Below are 19,657 nucleotides of genomic sequence, written 5' to 3'. Positions count from 1 at the left end.
GGAAAGAGTTTTAGGGTTGGCCGAAAATTTTTGGAGACGGTGGAGGTGCTGCCAAAATCTCCTCTAAATCTCTTTGGTTCGATTTTTCTTGCTCTGTTCATCTCGTGTGTTTGAGGCCTTTTGGAAGTGCTGTGGAGAAGATTTGTGGAGGTTTTGGGGCCGAAAATCTGGGGAGGGGGGAGGTGCTGCCAATTTGTTTTTGAGCTGGTGTTCACGGGAATGCTGTAGCTTGTTTTCTATGCTTTCTTCTAGATCAACCAAGTGAGGTTTGGGTTATTGGACCTTTTTAGTTCATTTTATTCAATTGAAGTCTCATTGCAATACTCTTATGATTTATTTTTTTTGCTTACTTGAGTTGCTGCTTCTGATATGGCATTTATCTCTTGAAGTTTAATTACTTAGAAAGTCATGATATCAGGAAAGAAGCAGTTATATTAAATATATATATCGTTCCCTTTGTTTTCTGGGTCAGAATGCTTTGAAATTCCGTAAATAACAATGCTTTAAGTGTTACACAGGCAATTGCCCCTTTAAGATACAACGAGCAGTTGTTTTAAAGTCATGAATTGGGTGGCGCGTGGGTGGATACTGGCTATGATTTGTATAGAATTTGGAGGTAACTGTTTTATTTTATTTACCCTGTGCATGTTCTCTGATTTCACGGTGGCATCTTTGGTATGACATGAAACATTTAGGTGGTATAAATGTGAAATAAAATTTAGAGGTTACATGTGTAAAGACATGAAGAGTGGGGGTGTTATAAACATAGATATATATGAAGGCTCTTAAGCAATGATTATGTTCCAGGAATTTGAAGTCCCTTCAGTTGGTTTAAAAGGAAATAAAACAAAATATACCACACGATTGTTCAGCTAGTTTGAGAGGCCTTAAGATTACAATATTTGGAGATGTTTTATTTGTTTTTACATAATATTTAAGGCCTCTTGTGATCTTGCCGAAGTTAACTCTCGGCGCGATTAGACAAAACATATGGATTGAGCTATTTAGTGGGTTGATTTAATTGTTATCTTTGTAATCTTGTTGAAATTAATTCTCAGTTGCATGGAATACATGAGTTGAGCTTTTTTTTGTGGTGGATTGGTCTTGTTGTTATCTTTGGAAGCATGTTAACTCTCGAATGGATGAAATGAAAAAATTGAGATCCTTCAAGTATTTTGATTTAATTATTATCCCTGGAGTTTACTGAAGTTGGCTTTCTGTTGCATGGGATGCATGTATTACAATCTATACAGGGTGCTAATACAATCCTTATTATATGTTGCACATGAGTAAGTCGGCAAGCATATGCATTTCAAAACTAGATGTATAGAAGTTGAAGCCTGAGGGTTGGATACATGGAATGCTATAATCAGTGGAATTGCTTAAATCATAGATATTTATTCACATCCCAATCATTATGTATCAATATAGATAACTTTTACATATTATATCTAAATATTATTATCTTCTCACATTTACAACACCTAAACATTTGATGTCACGTACAAAACACTGCCGCCTAAATCTTCTAAATCTTTTGGATTTTGGATGCTTTGTATGTAATTGCATGAGAATCTAGAGTTCAAATTAATGTTGCTTTTGAAGGATTTAGATGTAAATGCACTATTTAAGTTTAGAGATTGAATATGTAAATGCATAAGTGTTGTGGGGCTACGTATGTAATCGTCACATTGATTTGGGCCCGTTTCGACCTGTTCGAAACGAGATTTGGAAAGGATACCCTTCTTGGGTCGATCTAATTATAAAAATTGGAGGAAATGATACTACCCTCTTGGGTTGATTCGTGGATCGTTGAGTCGCATTTAGTGAGTCAGTTTGGTGGCTTTCAAGTCACATTTAGCGAGTCATGTTTAGTGAGTCGGTTTTGAGGGATGATCCGCCTCCGCTACGTTGTGTTTTAGGCGGTATCATTTCCTCCTCTCTCTCACCCCATTTTTGTTATTTTCTTTTCCTTGCTTATTGGTTCGGTTTTCGATGCTTATGTTCGATGCATAAATGTCAACGTATAGCCTTTTGGGGCGTACGGTGGTGATGATAAAGGCACACCGAAGATAGAGCAGAAAGATGCCTTATCCTATAACATCAAGATCCAGGCATTTAATGAAAAATAGGATAACAATATCCTTCACCGGCGTAAGTCTAGCAGGAGTTGGTTCGAATCTCCTCAGGTTGTTGGCAGTCCCATGCCCGACAATGTAATCGACTCGTGGACAACGAAAATTTCTAAAAAAAATATATAAGTTTTGACAAACCCTTTTCAAGCAAAAACATACTTTTCTACGAAACAAAAATTGATAACTCTTCTTTGCATGTTTAAAATTTGTATGCATGTTAAAAACATAAAACATACTTTAAAGTTGATTGTCCACGTAACGAATACTTGTTTAGGCTGGGAAATAGCCCCCTAAGTGAGGTTCAAGACACACTTCTAGACGAGTGGCGGGTTCTATACATTCGGGTGACCGAGTAGCCTTTGCGGACCCTCGAGTATAAATATATATCTGAGCCTAGCCTCATACGAGTGCTTGCGGTCCCCCTCGAATTTTTTTTGTTTTATCAAAGTTTTGGAATAGGCTAGTCGTGTTACTTTTCCTTTCTTTCGAGATTTCTCCAAGATTTTTGTGAATTATTTTTCTTTTCTTTTACTTGAGTCTTTTCTCGTTGATTTTCTCGAGTTTTCCGTCATATATTGTTACACTTTTCTTCGGATTTCCTGGACAACGTTTCTTTCAGACTTCGCTTTTTGTGATGCATTTAGACTTACTATACTTAAGATACAGCGGATCTCACGGGCGTACAGGTTTGTCTTACATTTTAGAGCGCTTCATTTTTACTGTTTCTACCTGCTATTGTTCTTTCTGTACAGCATATTATATTATTTTTGTTTTTGTCTGCTACTGTTCTTCATGTATAGCATGTTATACTATTCTTGTTTCTGTCTGCTACTATTCTTCCTGTATAGCATGTTATACTATTCCTGTTTTTTTTACCTGCTATTGTTCTTCCTGAACAGCATGTTATAATATTTCTGTTTCTGACAAAAATATTCTAATTGTTCCTAAGTGATTCATGTTATATTATTCTTGTTTCTACTAGTTTTATTATTTTTATGATTTTTATGAATTTTAAATTATTTAAATATTTATAATAGGCCATATATAGCTTTAAGTATGTCTTATGTCTTTTTTTATATAGGACATTTAGAGGACTGCAACCATAGGGTCGTTTGATTTGACATCGTCACTGGACACCATAGAAAACTTAAACTCGTCACGACAAGGAGTTTGGAGCGAATATCGTGGACAGCACGACGAGGAACAACTTCAAGGTGGACCTACAGCAGCAAAGCACATTCACATCACCTATTACCTTCTTTAGTTTAAATAACAACTCATAGGATCACTCTTAAGGCTTTTTGTACAACACTTATGTACAATTATAAGTCCTAACGCTTTAGGATTCCGAGGTTAGCGTGCGGTACAGTATAAATCCTTCTATCTTTTTAGGTTATTTGCACAGTTCGATATTGTGTAAACATAAATCTTAAATCTTAAATAATTTGCATGATTGAAATATCAAATAAGCATCACTTCAAAGACATAAAGCCGAACATTAGGATAGTTGGGACATTCCCAGGGTTTCTCCTGGATCTGTGATAACCCCTACTTATCTTGTCTTTGGATTCCTTAAATAATTGTTCCTATTTTGAGCCATTCACAATTGATTTTTCTATGTCCAATCGTGAAAACCTAAACTTTGAAATCTTGAAAGCAAAACCACCTGATCTTAATCGAGAGTTTTCTTAAGTGATTTTGATCATTTAAGATGTAATTAACTATAGGGGTTTGCCTCTATAGGGAACCAGGAACCCAAATAAAATAAACCATATCTAATTTTTTTTATGTTAGATAGGGGAACTTGTTGGCTTTTTTATAAAAATATTTCGCAGACCAAAACGGATGTCAAATTTTATTAATCTAAGTGATTGAACCCCTATTACAAGTGATATATTCATTCTTCGGGATAAGTGTATTATTTGTAGTATTGTATTCAATCATTTAAACTATTTAAAATGTGAGACCCGGTTGGTCTCACCTATTTTAAAATTAAAATATCACTTTTAAAAACAAATGGGTTATATTCATATTTAAATTATTTTTAAAATCACAAAATCACTACTTTTTTCAAATCACGAAGGTTAAAAAAAAACGGTCGACAGAGGACTACAAGTGATACACACTTAAGCACTAAAAATTTCACAAAACTATTTGAGATTGAGACCAAACTACGTGATCTACAATAATGAGAATTGAGCGTTACTCAAATATTTCAACACTCTCATACTATTAGTTGCAACTGAACATGTAGGAGGTTCTTTTTTTTGGAAATGTCCTGATGATTTTGCCTTGTATAGCAAAATTATTAAGCAAAAAAGAACCATCAAATTCCCCCTTGGCCTCAATAAAGAGCTAGATGAAGTCAGGGGGAGAATTATGGGAATTAAACCCATCACCATCACTCATAAGACACTCACAAAAGTTCAAAGGGAGGAGAGCAGAAAGAGTTGATGACAACAGATAATCACACGACACCATCTGTTGAAGGATCAACCCTGTATACCAAAAGTCATCTCAAAATAACAAGCCCAGAAAAAGACGATCGTGGTGTGACCATTAAAAGAAATACGATTATGTGAAAGAAAAATATTGGAATATAAATGATAAACCTGCATATCAGAAGTCATCTAAAAAAAGATAAGATAGGGAAAACCGAGCAAATGTTGTTGTCACAGCCAACAACAATTCAAAATTCAGCCAATTCAGCAAAGAGCAAATTGAGGTACTGTAGAAAATATTTAGTAATAGTTCCATTTCTAGACCACCACACAATCCTCTGCTGAGCAACCTACCAGCCTTTTAGCACACCAAAGTATATTATCTCATGCTTTCAGTGTTCAAAGAAATAAATTAAAACCTTGGATAGTTGACTCTGGAGCCTTAGATCTTATGACAAGAAGCACGAACATATTCAAATTACAATCCATGTACTAGTCACTATACAGTTCAAATAGATGATGGTTCATTCTCACTAATAGCAGGAACTGGATCAGTAAAATTGACAAAGAATCTTCTTCTCTATTATGTTTTTTATGTCCTAAAATTAAACTGCAAACTACTATCAATCAATAAACTTACTTGTGACCTAAAATGTGTAACTAAACTTTAGTCAAATTATTGTGATTTTTATGTTGTGAATTCAAGAAAGGTGATTGGAAGTGTTAAGATACATGGCAGTCTATATTTGCCCAAGGAAAATAAACCTCTTAGGTAGGCAATGTCATCCATTAAGTTGTATTCTCGAGTTCAGTTCAAATTTTGTAAGTGTAGTTTCAATTGAAAGTCAAGTAATGTTCAGTCTTTGTCGTCTTGGCCAATCAAATTTTGCATACATGAAAAAAAATGTTCATTTATTTTTTAATAAAAAATCAAATCTTCATCAATATGTAACATGCCAACTTGCAAAGCACAAGAGACATGTATACTCTAAATTGAAAAGAAATAAATCCAAAGCTTGTATATCATGAAACGTGTATATTAGAAAGCTAGATATTAAGCAACCTAATTATGACATATAATTATAGCATCTTTTTCATATTAGAGATACTCCTAATTTATAAATGTGATATTGCATATAAATATGTAACATACATTTTTCGATTAAAGGAATAAGAGAGAGCGTTGTTTTCCATCACATGAATTGCTCTCGTCCGCATCGTTCGTCGTCGACATTAGCCTCTAGAATCATTCATCAACAGTTTCGTTTGGGTCGTCTGGATTGCAAGACGTCGACATCATCTACATTGCTAAGTGTCGGCGGAGTATTTGGCTTCACCACATCATCTAATGTCATTTGCATCTACTTCATCTTCATCCAGCGCGTATATGATTCATCTCCATCTGACGTCAACTGCATTTGCTTCATTTTCCCTATCTATGTTGACGAGATTTGGACATCGACTAAGTCGACATCTGCTTTGGTAGCTCTGTCTGCTTCAGTCCACTTCGTCTACTTAAGTCAACTTTCTTGATTGTTGTGTTCGGCTTCTTTGGCTTGCTGGTTCATTTTTTTTTCTTCGACGAACTATTGGTCATCGAGTTATTTGTCTTCTAGTGCTTTGGCCACTCCTCCAGCTTGTCCTTAAGCACTAAATGACATCAATAATTTTTACTGGAATAAAACTGTGGCATTATTAAAAAAGTATTTTTCAAGAGTCGCCTCATTAATAATCTCTCAGCTGAAACTAAATCGAATTATTCTGAGTGGATGAGAATGGATGCCTAGCTTCTGAAATATGGAATTCTATCGAACCTGATCAATCTACTCATATTACTCATTACAACTGTGTTAAAAAGGCAATCAACGAATTGGTTCATGTTTTTCGGGAGAGAACATTTCTCATATCATTGATGTATGCAAGTAGCTCTATCGAGATGAGCAACAAGATCAATCACTTAAAACATATCACATGCACTTTAAATGTGTATGAAGAATTGAATACACTATTGCCCTTCGGTACTAATGTCTGGATTCAACAGCCTCAAAGAAAACAAATGGTAATTATGAGTTTTCTAACTAACCTCAAATCTCAAAATGAAGGTGTCAAATCACAGATCCTACCTGACCCAATGAGAGAAGCCTAGACTCGAGTGTTGCATACCATTCTGAGTTCTAAGGCCCCCTTAAATTCAGACTCACTCTCGATCTCTGTAAATGAATATGTTAAGTTCATCCAATTGCAAGAAGCATGCAAGAAATTTCGCTCAATCACTGTCATTGTTGAGTCAAGTAACAATGATACTTAACTCCTTCCCTCTTTCACGCAATGGGCCATGATTCTGTTGCTACCAATCACATGACAAAAAATCCAAAATTTTTTCAACATTTCATAACCATCTTTCTTCCATCACATTGGCAGATGGATCTATTTCTAATATTCTTGATTTTGGCACAAATAATATTACATCTACTATCGTTAACAGCTATCCTGAGTTTACCTCAATTCGCTTTTAGATCTCATCTCTATTAGCAATTTATACATGCTCTTAACTATTATATTTTATTCTTCCCTGACCATTGTCTTTTTCAGGATCATATGACGAACAAGATTATTGCTAAATGATGAGAATCGGGGACTATACATTTTGGATAACAAACTACCTCGACCCAGAGTCTTTTCGAGCACATTATCTTCGCTTGAGGTCCATTGTCGATTGGGGCATCCATCACTACCAATACTAAAACAGTTATACCCCAACTTTTAGGAATCATTGTCTTTATATTGTGAATCATGTTGATTTGTTAAATATCACCGTTTGTCTTATGTTCCCATAATTAATAAAAGAGACTGCGACAGTTTTGAGTTGATTCATTCAAATGTATGGAGACCTTCTGTTTTATTTAATAGATTTTGAAATTGTGTCATTTTTGTGGATTATTTCTCTTGTGTGAAAAGCTTTATTTTACAAAATCATGTCACAATTTCAATACTTTAGTGTTGAAATTAAAACTCAATTCAATATTTCTGTTAAGATTCTAAGAAGTGACAATGTCAAAAAATATTTATCTACACCTTTTCAGGCCGACATTTCACCAAAGGTCAATCATGATGATTGAAGTCTAAGCTTGGTTTGTACAGCATACACAACTCAACTTGAGGGGAAGTGTAGAAAAGTGTAAATTTACATTAGAAAGGATTTTATTTTCTTCTACCAGAATATATTTCACTAATGGTACTTCCATTTATTTGTATTTTCTATTTTTCTTTTCCTCCCAGTTTGGAGAGATTCAAATTTTGTTTTCCTGCATTATTATTTATGTGTACTATTGTGATGTACTAAAAAGCAACAAATGAATTTTTCAAATTTCTAGAAGGGTAAATTACAAATATATGAACAAATTACTTTGCATTCATTTTTCAACAAAAAAAACAAGAAAATTTTCTAAACCTATGCATTACTACTTCGTATTCCTTTTTTGACAAACCAACAACTCCATAATAAGGCTGCAAAAATAATGGACTACCCCCAAAGTTTAGAGGCTTATTAGTCATGTTCTAGTTATTGTCAGATGCTCAATTAGGCTATATCTAAACATGTTTACTCGTCTACTTAGAAGAGTGATGCAGGAGCTGCACTTCCTAGGCAAGACGGACGTGAAAATTATAAATCCCGTCTCAAGTGTGATATTCTGGGAAAAGTCTAGCCTAATTCTCCAAATTCGGGATCTATCTTGCCAGTAGGGACCGACAGGCCTGTTGAGCCCTGTTACCTTTACTTTTGAATTATAAATAGGGTTAAATTGATGCTTTCATATAAGAATGTTGCTTAGAACCCGGAATTGGACACTTTTGATTTGGTTTATTTTATTTGGAGACTTCTCTATTTTCTCCTATTTGGAGAGTTGTAGCATATTTTTCATCAAGTGGTGTATATATATCCTGAAAATAATATGTATTGGATCCTCCCTCAGCAACAGCACCTCGATGGAACCTGCTGTTTTGTTTTTCGCCGCACTATTTTCAGACTGGATAGCTGCTGAACTACCTCAACTCCCTTTCAAACTCAGTCAATTTTGCATATTCTCTTCCTCTTACCATTTTAGAAACTCTCCCCCACTAAATCCAATCTATAGACACCTTCTAAGAATCCTAGAATGGTGTATAATAATCTCCTCGCTCTAAATATCAAAACTGTATTTTAAAAAAAATCTTCTCTTTCTTGCTTTCCTGAAACGTATACTCCAATATGAACAACCAATCCTTAGCCGTTTATAGAAAGATTTTGCATGAGTATCAACGGATAGTAAAAAAATCATAGTTCTCCAACGTTCTAAATATCCAACATCTCAATCATAAAACTCATGACAATAAATCTAAAAAATGCGCTCTAAAATCAATTTATTGCAATGGAAACCAAATAAAACAACATGAATGCGTCAGAAGGATAGAAAATGATATGCCACAAAGTAAAATACAAAAAAGAAAAAAAACAAAACCAAATTAGTTTCTAAATTTAACCAGTTGAACTTCAACAAGTCCTACATCCACAAAAAAGGTCGGGGGATTTAATCAACGAAAGAAAAAACATAGATTGCACGATCATAGAGTACAAATAGAAGGAAAACTCACAATCCTTCCCAAACCATAGTATGTCTACTGGCGAACAGCAAATACGCTTCAAATATAATCTCACAACTAAGATTAAATTGACATGAAGCATTCGCCTCCCAGCACAAATGGAGTTCCAAAATGCTCCAAGATTTATAGCATCCAAAAAGGCATGTCAGGAACAAAGAAAATCTCTAACTACCTCTCAAAATGCATGATACCCTACATAGAGAGAATACCTCACAAAAGCTTCCAAATCATGGCTTAAGAAGCCCTCAGAGAAAGACACTTCCTATAGAAGATGGCCATCTATCAAAAGATTAAATACTGAGCAGGAGGAGATTCTGTCAAGCGAACTTGAAATTATCTCAGTTACAGTATGGAAACTTCAAGCTTTTTACCATTTCAACATCAAGCCAGCTCACTTTCCCTAGTACAAGTGTACAACCGCTAAAATAAATAATCAATAAAGTTTGAAGCAGTTAATAAACCAAATAGTTAAAATTAATGAACGTAAAATTCCATCAACCAGTTAATTTTCAAACAAACCAACTTTCTCAAATATTTATATAAAAACATAGCATTATTAAAAAGCTGGGAAGGGAACAGTTAAATGCCTCGGTTACAGTATGGAAACTTCACGCTTTTGACCATTCAAAATCAAACCAGCTCCTTTTCCTTAGCACTACCGCTAAAATAAATACAACAACAACAAGCCTTTATCCCACAAAGTGTGGTCGGCTACACGAATACTTTTTCTCCATTGTGTCATATTGAATGTCATACTTTCATTTAATTCTAATAAATTAAGATGATTTTTTATACAATATGCCCAAGTCTCTCTAGCTCTACCTATGACTTTCTTAATATAAGTTGAATCATAAACATCTACTTTGTTAACCGGATCATTAGATGATCGACGCTTAATGCGACCAAACCATCTAAGATGGCTCTCTCTAATTGCTCTCTCTAATTTTGTCTGCTTGTCTGTCACAGGAGCTACAACAACCCTATCATGGATATATTCATTTCGCATTTTATCTCCAAGTGTAAAGCCACTAATCCACCTAAACATTCTCATCTCGGCAGCACCTACTCAATTTTATGCTTCTCTTTTAAAGGTCAACATTTTGTGCCATAGAGCATTGCAGATCTCACCACCATCTTATAAAATTTTCCTTTCAGCCTAAGCGGTACTTTTCTATCACACAATAGACCGGAAGCATTCCTCCACTTCAACCAACCAACTTGAATTCTACTAATAACATCCCCATCTATATCACCATCACTTTGAACAATAGACCCGAGATACCTACAGTGTCCACACCTTTTAATAATTTGATCTCCCATAGTTACAACTCTATCACTAGAGCTACTACTATTAAAATTACATTCCAAGTATTCAGCTTTAGTTCTACTCAAACGAACGCCTTTAAACTCCAATGTAGACCTCCATAATTCAAATTTTTCCTAAGCTATTTCTCTAGTCTTATCCACAAAAAGAATATCATCAGCGAAAAACATACACCAAAGTGCAACCTGCTGTAAATGTCCAATAAGAGCACCCATAAGTAAAGCAAAAAGATATGGGCATAAATCTGATCCCTGATGTAGTCCAACTGTAATGGGGAAATATTTGGTCAATACTCCTGTTCAAACACAAGTAAAACTCTAGTATACATATCTTTAATGACTTAAATATAAGTCATATCACATATCAATACATTTCTTCTCTAGAACTCTCCAAATAATATCACTTGGAACCTTATCGTAAGCTTTTTCTAAATCAATAAAAATCATATGTAGATCCTCCTCTTTGTACTTCTCCATCAAACCTCTCTAAAAATGTATAGCTTCCATAGTAGACCTGTCTGACATAAATCCATCTTATTATGAGAAATCTTTGTAATACGTCTTAACCTATGTTAAATCACCCTCTCTCATAATTTTAAAAATTATGACACATCAACTTAATTCCTTTATAGTTTGCACGCTCTTGTGCATCAACTTTATTCTTAAAAATGGGACCAAAATACTCTTCCACCATTCCTCAGGCTCTTTTTGGTTTTTAAAATAATATTCAAAAGTTTAGTAACCCAAGAAACTACCAAATCTCCTAAATATTTCCACACTTCAATTCGGATATCATCAGGTTCTACAGGCCTTCTACCCTTAGTTTTCTTTAAAATCTCTTCAACTTTTTTTTTTACTGATGCAACGGTAAAAATGAAATATTTATTATTATTAACAATATCGAGATCACTACAGTAAATCGTATTTTCAGAAATTTCTTTGAAAAGTTTATCAAAATAACTTACCCATCTATATTAAATATCTTTTTCGAAGAAAAACACATTTTAATTTTCATCATTAATACATTTTACTTGAGTTAAATCTTTACTTTTTTGTTCTCTTTGTTTGGCAAATTTATACATATATTTTTCACCCTCTTTGGTATCTAATCTATTATAAACATCACTAAAAGCAGAATTTTTAGCATCATAGATTGCTTTCTTAAACTTCATAAGAGCCATTTTATTTTTTTCTCAATTCTCTATATTTTTACATTTAAACCAATTTTTATAATATAACGTCATATATTTTATATTTTCTTGCACATTTTTATTCCAGCGCCAGCTATTTTTATTTATAAATTTTTTTTTCCTTTTGATTCTTTAAGTACATATTTTGTCACTTGTTTAATATTATTTGTTATTTTTTCCTACATAAACTTTGCTTCTTCATGAACACCCCAAATATCAAAATCTTAAATTTTACTCATAAAAATAATTTTATTTGTGTATTTTAGGTGTCTCCATCTAATTCGATGGCAATGGTTCCTACTATTCTTTATTTTACAATTCATCATCTTAAAATCCAGAACTAATAACCGACGTTGGGTAATTAAAATCTCACTTAGAATGACCTTAAAATCTTTATCTTCGCGATGATTTCTTCTTCTCATCAGAAAATAATCAATTTATGTTTTATTAGATCCATTCTTATAAGTAATAACATGCTCATCTATTTTCTTGAATAAAATATTAGCAATAAAAAAATTATACGCTAAAATAAAATCTAATATGGTTATACCTTTTTCATTAATCACTCCAAAACTGTGGCGTCATGAATATTTCAAAAATATTCTACCACTCTACCGACATGTCAATTTAAATCTCCTTCAACAAATTTTTTTCTTCAAGAGGTATCATTTGTACTAAATCATTTTAGATCATTCCAGAATTTTTCTTGAAAACTATATCTAAACCTACTTGAGAAGCATAAGCACTTATAATATTAAAAATCTAAGTATCAATAAGAATCTTAAGGGTAAGAATCTTAAGGGTTATAATTCTATCTCTAATTCTACTAATTTTTACAACATTATCTTTCAAACTCTTATCTAAAATTACTCCTACATCATTTCTAGTGCTACTTTTAAGTGAATACCGAAGTATAAAACCTAAGCTATCAATCTACTTGGCATTTTTTTCCAACCCATCTAGTTTTTTGAATACATAAGATATTTATTTTTTATGAATCATAATATCAACTAATTCCAATAATTTACTTGTGAGAGTACCTATATTCCAAGAATTTATCCTAATATTAGTTTCATAGACTAACTTCTTTACTCGCATCCGTCCGTAATGTGGGAACCCTTACTGCTTATTTGACACTACACTGGAGCGCAGGTGTAGCGACACTTGCACATTTTTCACTATATTCAGGTTATACAGCACATCGCTTTCAGGAGACGCCCTAGCATTTTCACAATGATTAAAAGGATTCATGTCATGATTTTTTGACAAATTTTACGTTGACTACCGACTACCCAATGCAACCTTCCACTTTTCACATCCGGGACTTGGGACCCAACAATGGCAGTGTTTACCGCTAAAATAAATAATCAATAAAATTTCAAGTTGTTAATTAAAAAAAATAGTTACAATTAATGCACGTAAAATTCTATCAACAAGTTCATTTTCAAGCACAACATCAACTTTCTCAAATATTATATAAAAAATAGTATTATTAAAAGCTGGGAAAAAACCAATTAAATGAATAAATGAGAGCTGCAAATTCAGAAAAAGAAAGACCATAAAAAAAAAAAAAGATGATAAAAGAAGTCCATCAATCACACTCTAACTTGTGTTATAGTGTAAAGGACAAACAACTTACTCTATCAGGATTTGGTTCAAGTATCCTGTGAATCATAGATTTTGCTCCAACAGAAAACCATGGTGGACATGAAAATTCGGCCTTCTCAACCTGATAAATGTCATCAGAGTAAATTCAATTGGAACAAGTGGTTTCTCCAAATTTACAGAAAACTACACTTCAAAATATAATATAGATACTTTCTACATTAACAAAATCAATGGAATCTCAAAGACATTGCTTTTGTAACTCTCCAAGGAATCATAAAAAGCAGTGAAAGAGTTGCAGTCCTTTCACCATAAACATGAACATGGAAATTTAAAAGGTGCCTCTAGAATAAATAGCTTAAATATAACAAAGTAGCCACTAAAAATAAGTTTTCCATTAAATTTGATTCGCTTGCCACTTACCTGCTCAGCTTATTTCATAATCTGCCGTTAAGTACTATAGGGCAAAGATAACATGACAATCAAGAGAATGAATGAAATTTTTCCAGATGCTGAAGTAAAAATTTGTTATTGTTATTATGATTAGCCTTTCATTCTAAAAATCACCTAGTTACGAGTGGACATGTTCTTCTAACTGACCTGTGTAAGTGTTAATTATCTCAGTTATAGCTACCTAAGAGTGATAATTTCAATGAAAGATGTTGGGGTATGCAATATTGGTCAAAACCAAAAAATCGAACCGAAGTGAACAAGTTTTGTTGATTTTATTCGGTTTCAAAAATGCATTTCGGTTCTTTATTTTTAAAACCTTAATATTTAGCTTTCAGTTATTGATTCAATTTTAAATTTCATTTAACCGAAAAAACAGCAAAAGAGAAAATTTAAAAATAAATGGTTGATTTATGAAATCAAATTGATATTATACATGTAAGATCCGTAATACTTGATGCTTGTTCATAGTCCAACTCCATTTAACAATTAAACTGCATGTTGTTCATAACTGAACAGTTTAATCAAAATTCTGAGTGGTTTGGTTTTTGGGATTTTGAAGTTCCGTTGCAATCGGAATGACCAAATTAAAAACAGATTCATCCAAATAGACCGAATGCTCGCGTCTAGAAAGATGGGCTATATAGCAAAATAAATGAACGTAGTAACAGCACAAAAAAATCTTCAATCCAATAATTTAAAAACTTTTAAGCCAACCTTTTGTGTCAATTTAGAGCAAGACATACTGCTGAAGGAAGATAGAATAACATAAAAGCTTGACAACCCTAAATAATACCTATAGAAGAATAAAACATACCTTGCTATAAAGAGTACCCAAATCAACCTCATCAAAAGGAAGATATCCTGCCAACAGAACATAAAGAATGACCCCACATGACCAAATATCAGCAAGTGCACCATCATAACCTTTATGACTGAGTACCTAGGCCAGGCGATGCATTCACAATCATCATACAAGTATTAATATAAACTTAAAAAAATTTACAAAAGGGCAATGAAGAAAAGTGAATAACACAACTTACAAATAACAAAAAATGTCCAAATTCATCTTAACTCATGTTTTTTGTTTGCCTTTTAAGAAATTTTTCCACGATATTTTATTTTATAAATAGAAGATCCAGTTTGTATTTATTAACATATAGACAAGCATTCTTGTTTCTCGTATTGCTCCACTAACAGCATTAGAGATGCTATTGATGTGGTGAACTGGCATTCCAGATGGCAAATTCTATATCCTAATTTTATGGGTTAGTTGGATAATTATGAGATTTTTTTTCTTTTCTTTAAGATATTTTGGAGATAATCATCCTACAAAATTTGAGAGAGCATTTTGTCAATGTTTTAAGTAAATAGGTCGAATGCCCTTTTCCTTTGCTTTCATTTCAATAAATAATGGTTTGTACAATCTATTTTAGGTAGCCTAATAATACATAGTAATTTGTAATAATACATATTCCTAATCTAAATATTTAGAAGTAAGGAAAGAATATGCACAATTAAATTACAGAATTTAATTCAACAATTTAAATAAGGAAACCCTTAAATATGCCCGATTTCAGTCATAATTCTCTTTTAATCTCCCCCCCCCCCCCCAAATTGATGTTGGCTGATCAAGAAGTATCAATTTGTCAAAAAGGAACTAATGGCGCTGTCGAGAAAGGGTCTTAGTAAATATATCAGTCATTTGAAGATCAAAAGAGATATGAGAAAGAAAAACAATTTCGTTATCATAAGCTTCTCGAATAGAATAACAGTCCACTTCAATGTGTTTTGTGCACTCATGAAAGGCAGGATTAACAATAATCTGGATAGCACTGGAATTATCTGCGTAAAAAGAAGTAGACTTAAGTTGAGGAAAATCAAGTTCAACGACCAAATCCCGAAGCCAAATGATCTCAGAACAAGCAGAGAACATAGCACAATATTCAAACTCAATAGAAGACATAGACACTCGATCTTATTTCTTACTCTTCCAAGAAATTAAAGAGATGTCGTGAAACATGCACCAACCAGTACTAGATCAACGTGTATCAGAACTGTCAGCTCAATCAGCATCATTATAACATCACTATATGTTGTTAAGCGGATAGGATATTTCGCAAAAAAAACAAGCCACGATGAGCATTATCTTTCAAATACCTAACAATACGTTGAACTGCAGCTAAATGAAGATGTGTAGGTGTCTGCATATTGACTAACTAGTTGCACAGCTAATGAAATATCAAAATGTGTGATGGATAGATAATTGAGACTTTCACAAGTTGTCGATACAGAGATGGATCAGATATAAAGTCACCATTATTCCTTTGATATTTAACATTCTCTTCTAAAGGAGCATCAACAGAACGACCCTCTCAGAGCCTAAACAAAGCAACGAGTTTTTTAGTATAGTTATGCTGGTGAAAAAAAATACCAGCGGAAGAAGAGTGAACCTCAAGACCTAAGAAATAGGTTAAAGAACTAAATCCTTCATAAGAAAAGAACACATAAAACATTTCTGTAACTGAGAAATCAATTGAGTATCGGATCCTGTGATGACAATATCATCAACATAGATTAATAACAGCACAATTGCAGATAAATAATGAAGAATCATACTGACTTTGAATAAAAGAGAAACTAAGAAGAGTATTGCAAAACTTTTCAAACCAGGCTCATGGAGTCTGTTTCAAGTCGTATAGAGACCGTTTGAGCTTACAAACATCATGTGAGGATCTAGAAAACAAGCTTGGAGAATGAGTCATATAAATATCTTACTCAAAGTCTCCATGCAAAAATGCATTCTTAACATCCATCTGTTGTAAGAATCAGTCTTTAGAAGCAGCAATAGATAGAAAAAGCTAGACAATTGTCACCTTAACCACAGGTGCAAATGTCTCTTCATAATCAATCCCTTATTCCTATTGATTGTCAAAAACTAAGAATCTTGCCTTAGATCTTTCAAGGGAGCCATCAGATCAGAGCTTAAGAGAATAAAAAAATTTACAACTAAAGGGTTTAACACCTGCAGAACATGAAACAATATATCAAGTGTGATTGTCTTAAAGGGCCTAAAGTTTTTTTGGCATGGCTTTTACCCAATAGATCTGTTTAGCAGCCTGAGAATAAGATGTAGGAACTGTAGTATTAGTTAAAATTGCATAATAGTCATATTTATTTGGAGGACGAAGGGACCAGGCGTCGTGTGTAGACAATTACGGGTTTGAATCGTTTATCAAAAAAAAAAATCATCAAAGTGAGAAAGTATAACAGTTTTGGATGGCGAAAGATGCTGAAAATAGTATTCATGTTCAAAGAAAATCACATCCCAAGGGATACGCCATCGATTATTAATCGAGTCATAACATACAAAACCTTTATGATTAGGGAAAGGCACATCGAACATACTAGGGTGCCAACTTATGGCGTTCATGGATAGGTAAAAGAACAAAACAAACACATTTGAAGGTATATAACATATGATAATTATGATGTTTATCAAAAAGTCGATAGTATGGAGAATCAAACTTCAATTGATGGGATGATAAGCGATTAATTAGATAAATTGTAGTAGATAAAGCTCAGAAGACTATAATAATAATGTGTGCACCATATCCAATAGATAATGATTTTTTTATTCTACAACTCCATTCTGCTAAGAAGTGTAAGAGCATGAACGTTGTGAGACAATACCCTTGTTATGAATAAATGTTTAAAACTCATGAGACATGTATTCACCACCATTGTAACACTGTAAAGTTTTAATACAAGTGGAGAACTGGGTTTCAATATAAGCCTATAAAGATTTGAAACACGGTAAACACTTCTATTTTGGAATGCAAAAAATAGATCTATGTAAGTCGGTTGTAATTGTCTATAAATGTCACAAAATATTTATATTGAGTATATGAAATAACTGGTGCAATTCCCCAAACATCACTATGAATAATGTCAAAACATTTATTAGTACAACTGCCCAAAATAGAAAAAGACACTGTCTTACTTTTACCCAAATTACAAGAGCAACATTCAACTAATAAACTTATATCTATAAATCCAAAAACATCACTTTGCAACAAATGATTTAAAACAACATTATTTGAATGACCAAATTTGCTATTTCAAACGTCATCCTTATTTTCAACTGAAGAAGCTAATGATAAAGTCCAGTGAACGGTAAATTGTAATGGAAATAACCTGCCCACTTTAGATACCTTCGTTATCACCTTCCCCGACACCTGATCCTGCACAACACAACCATTACGAGAAAATTGTACACCACAATTATTATCCACCATTTGACCAACAGAAAGTTTGTAGATAATTTAGAAGAAACTAAGACATGTCGGAAGGAGGAGCTAATATCACCAACTGTCGTAATTGGAAGATTATTTCTATTAGTGACATGAATATGCTGAGTATCAGTATACGGGCGTTGATTATGCAATAAATCAGATGTGTCAGTCATATGATTCGTGGCTTCAGAATCAAAAAATGAAGGAGAAAAAACAGAAGTAATAGTCTTATTTTTCCCTTGAAGACCAGGAGCAAAAAAGGCAAATAGAATCATCTGTTGAACCATATCTGGTGTGAGAACAGATTGATAATTGTCGGCAGCTGTGAGTGTCGAACCAAGATTGTGAGAATCGGATATCATAGCATGAAGGGCTTGTGGTTTACGAATTTGAGGTTGTGTATGACACTCATTAATAATATGTTTGTTTTTCTTACAATCATTATAAAATTTCTGACTACATTGGTGAGCAATATGACCAAATTCTTTGAAGCTGTAACACTATTTTGTTTCCTTCCCTTGGGTTTGAGCAGCATATACAACATTAACTATTTAGGATGATCCACCAGCTGCACTGATAGCAGCTTGTGTCGTCAATCTTTGTTCATCGTGCAGTAATTCACCAAAACATACATCCAAACAAGGAATCGAAACTCTACTCAACAACCCAACCTGAGTAGTTTCAAATTCAGGCCTGAGCATCAAAAACTGATTACAACGACTCACTTCATAAATAGCCTGAAAACTAGTTAAATTCTCTTTTGCAACTTAGCATAAATAATGTCAGAATATTCACTCCATAAATTAAGAAAACCAGAATTAAGAAAACCAGAATAATATTACAATTGAGAGATTATCTTGACTATAATTACTCATATCAAGTTTCAATTGAAAGTGTCTTACAGTATTATTTTGATTGTAGACGCGTTTTAAGTATTTTCACATTTCTTTAGTCGTGCCAAAAAATTGTAAGTTGTTCGCCATATGAGCCTCAAAATATCCCAAAATCTAAGAAACAATTCGTGCATCTTTTGCCTCCCATTGACCAAGATTTTTCGGCTCTGTAAGTGCTAGAGAAGACCCATCAATATGACTCTAAAACTCATTACCTTTCAAAAATCATATTGAACTGAAATTTCCAAGTTAGATAATTCTTTCCCAAAAATCTGATAGCCAAGTTTTCATGTGTTTTCTCATAAAACATTCTAACTAAATTGTCACTCACAAGTTAATTATCCAGAAAGTTGTTGATCGAAATTGATAAACTTAAAACCAAAGAAAAACCAAGAGACCCAAAAAAGACCAAAGAAAATCATTATTCGGCTTTTTGTTATGTGAATAGGGACGAGCAGCTTGAGCGGTGCACCAAGGAGCGGCGGCTCTAACTGGCAAGATTGGATCGCATAAGCGGATGAGACAGACGAAATCTTATTCTTCCGTGAATCACGACAGACGCAATCGCGGATGAGGCTTGGATCGCGGACGAAACAAACGGGATCTTATTCTTCCATGAATCACAACAGAAGCAATCAGTGCGGACACGAGGATCGATCTTCCTATCCTTCGTTAATCGCGATG

The 19,657-nt window shown here is 33.5% G+C and overlaps 1 protein-coding gene across 3 annotated transcripts in view; it reads right to left on the bottom strand.

Annotated features, from left to right (window-relative positions):
• Positions 1-19,657, bottom strand: part of LOC110038523 (CBL-interacting protein kinase 8) — a 67,385-nt gene that overhangs the window by 42,730 nt on the left and 4,998 nt on the right. For all 3 annotated transcript variants that reach the window (XM_020743391.1, XM_020743388.1, XM_020743390.1), the window contains exons 7-8: positions 14,603-14,728; positions 13,370-13,459 (exon numbers count right to left, since the gene is read on the bottom strand). In XM_020743391.1, coding sequence (XP_020599050.1) covers positions 13,370-13,459; positions 14,603-14,728 — 216 coding nt within the window. The remainder of the gene's footprint in view (positions 1-13,369; positions 13,460-14,602; positions 14,729-19,657) is intronic.

This window comes from Phalaenopsis equestris, unplaced genomic scaffold, assembly GCF_001263595.1.
Source record: "Phalaenopsis equestris unplaced genomic scaffold, ASM126359v1 Scaffold233025, whole genome shotgun sequence".
Taxonomy (NCBI): Eukaryota; Viridiplantae; Streptophyta; class Magnoliopsida; order Asparagales; family Orchidaceae; genus Phalaenopsis; species Phalaenopsis equestris.
The sequence above is the reverse complement of the archived record's forward strand: the minus strand, read 5'-3'. Positions and strand labels throughout refer to the sequence as shown.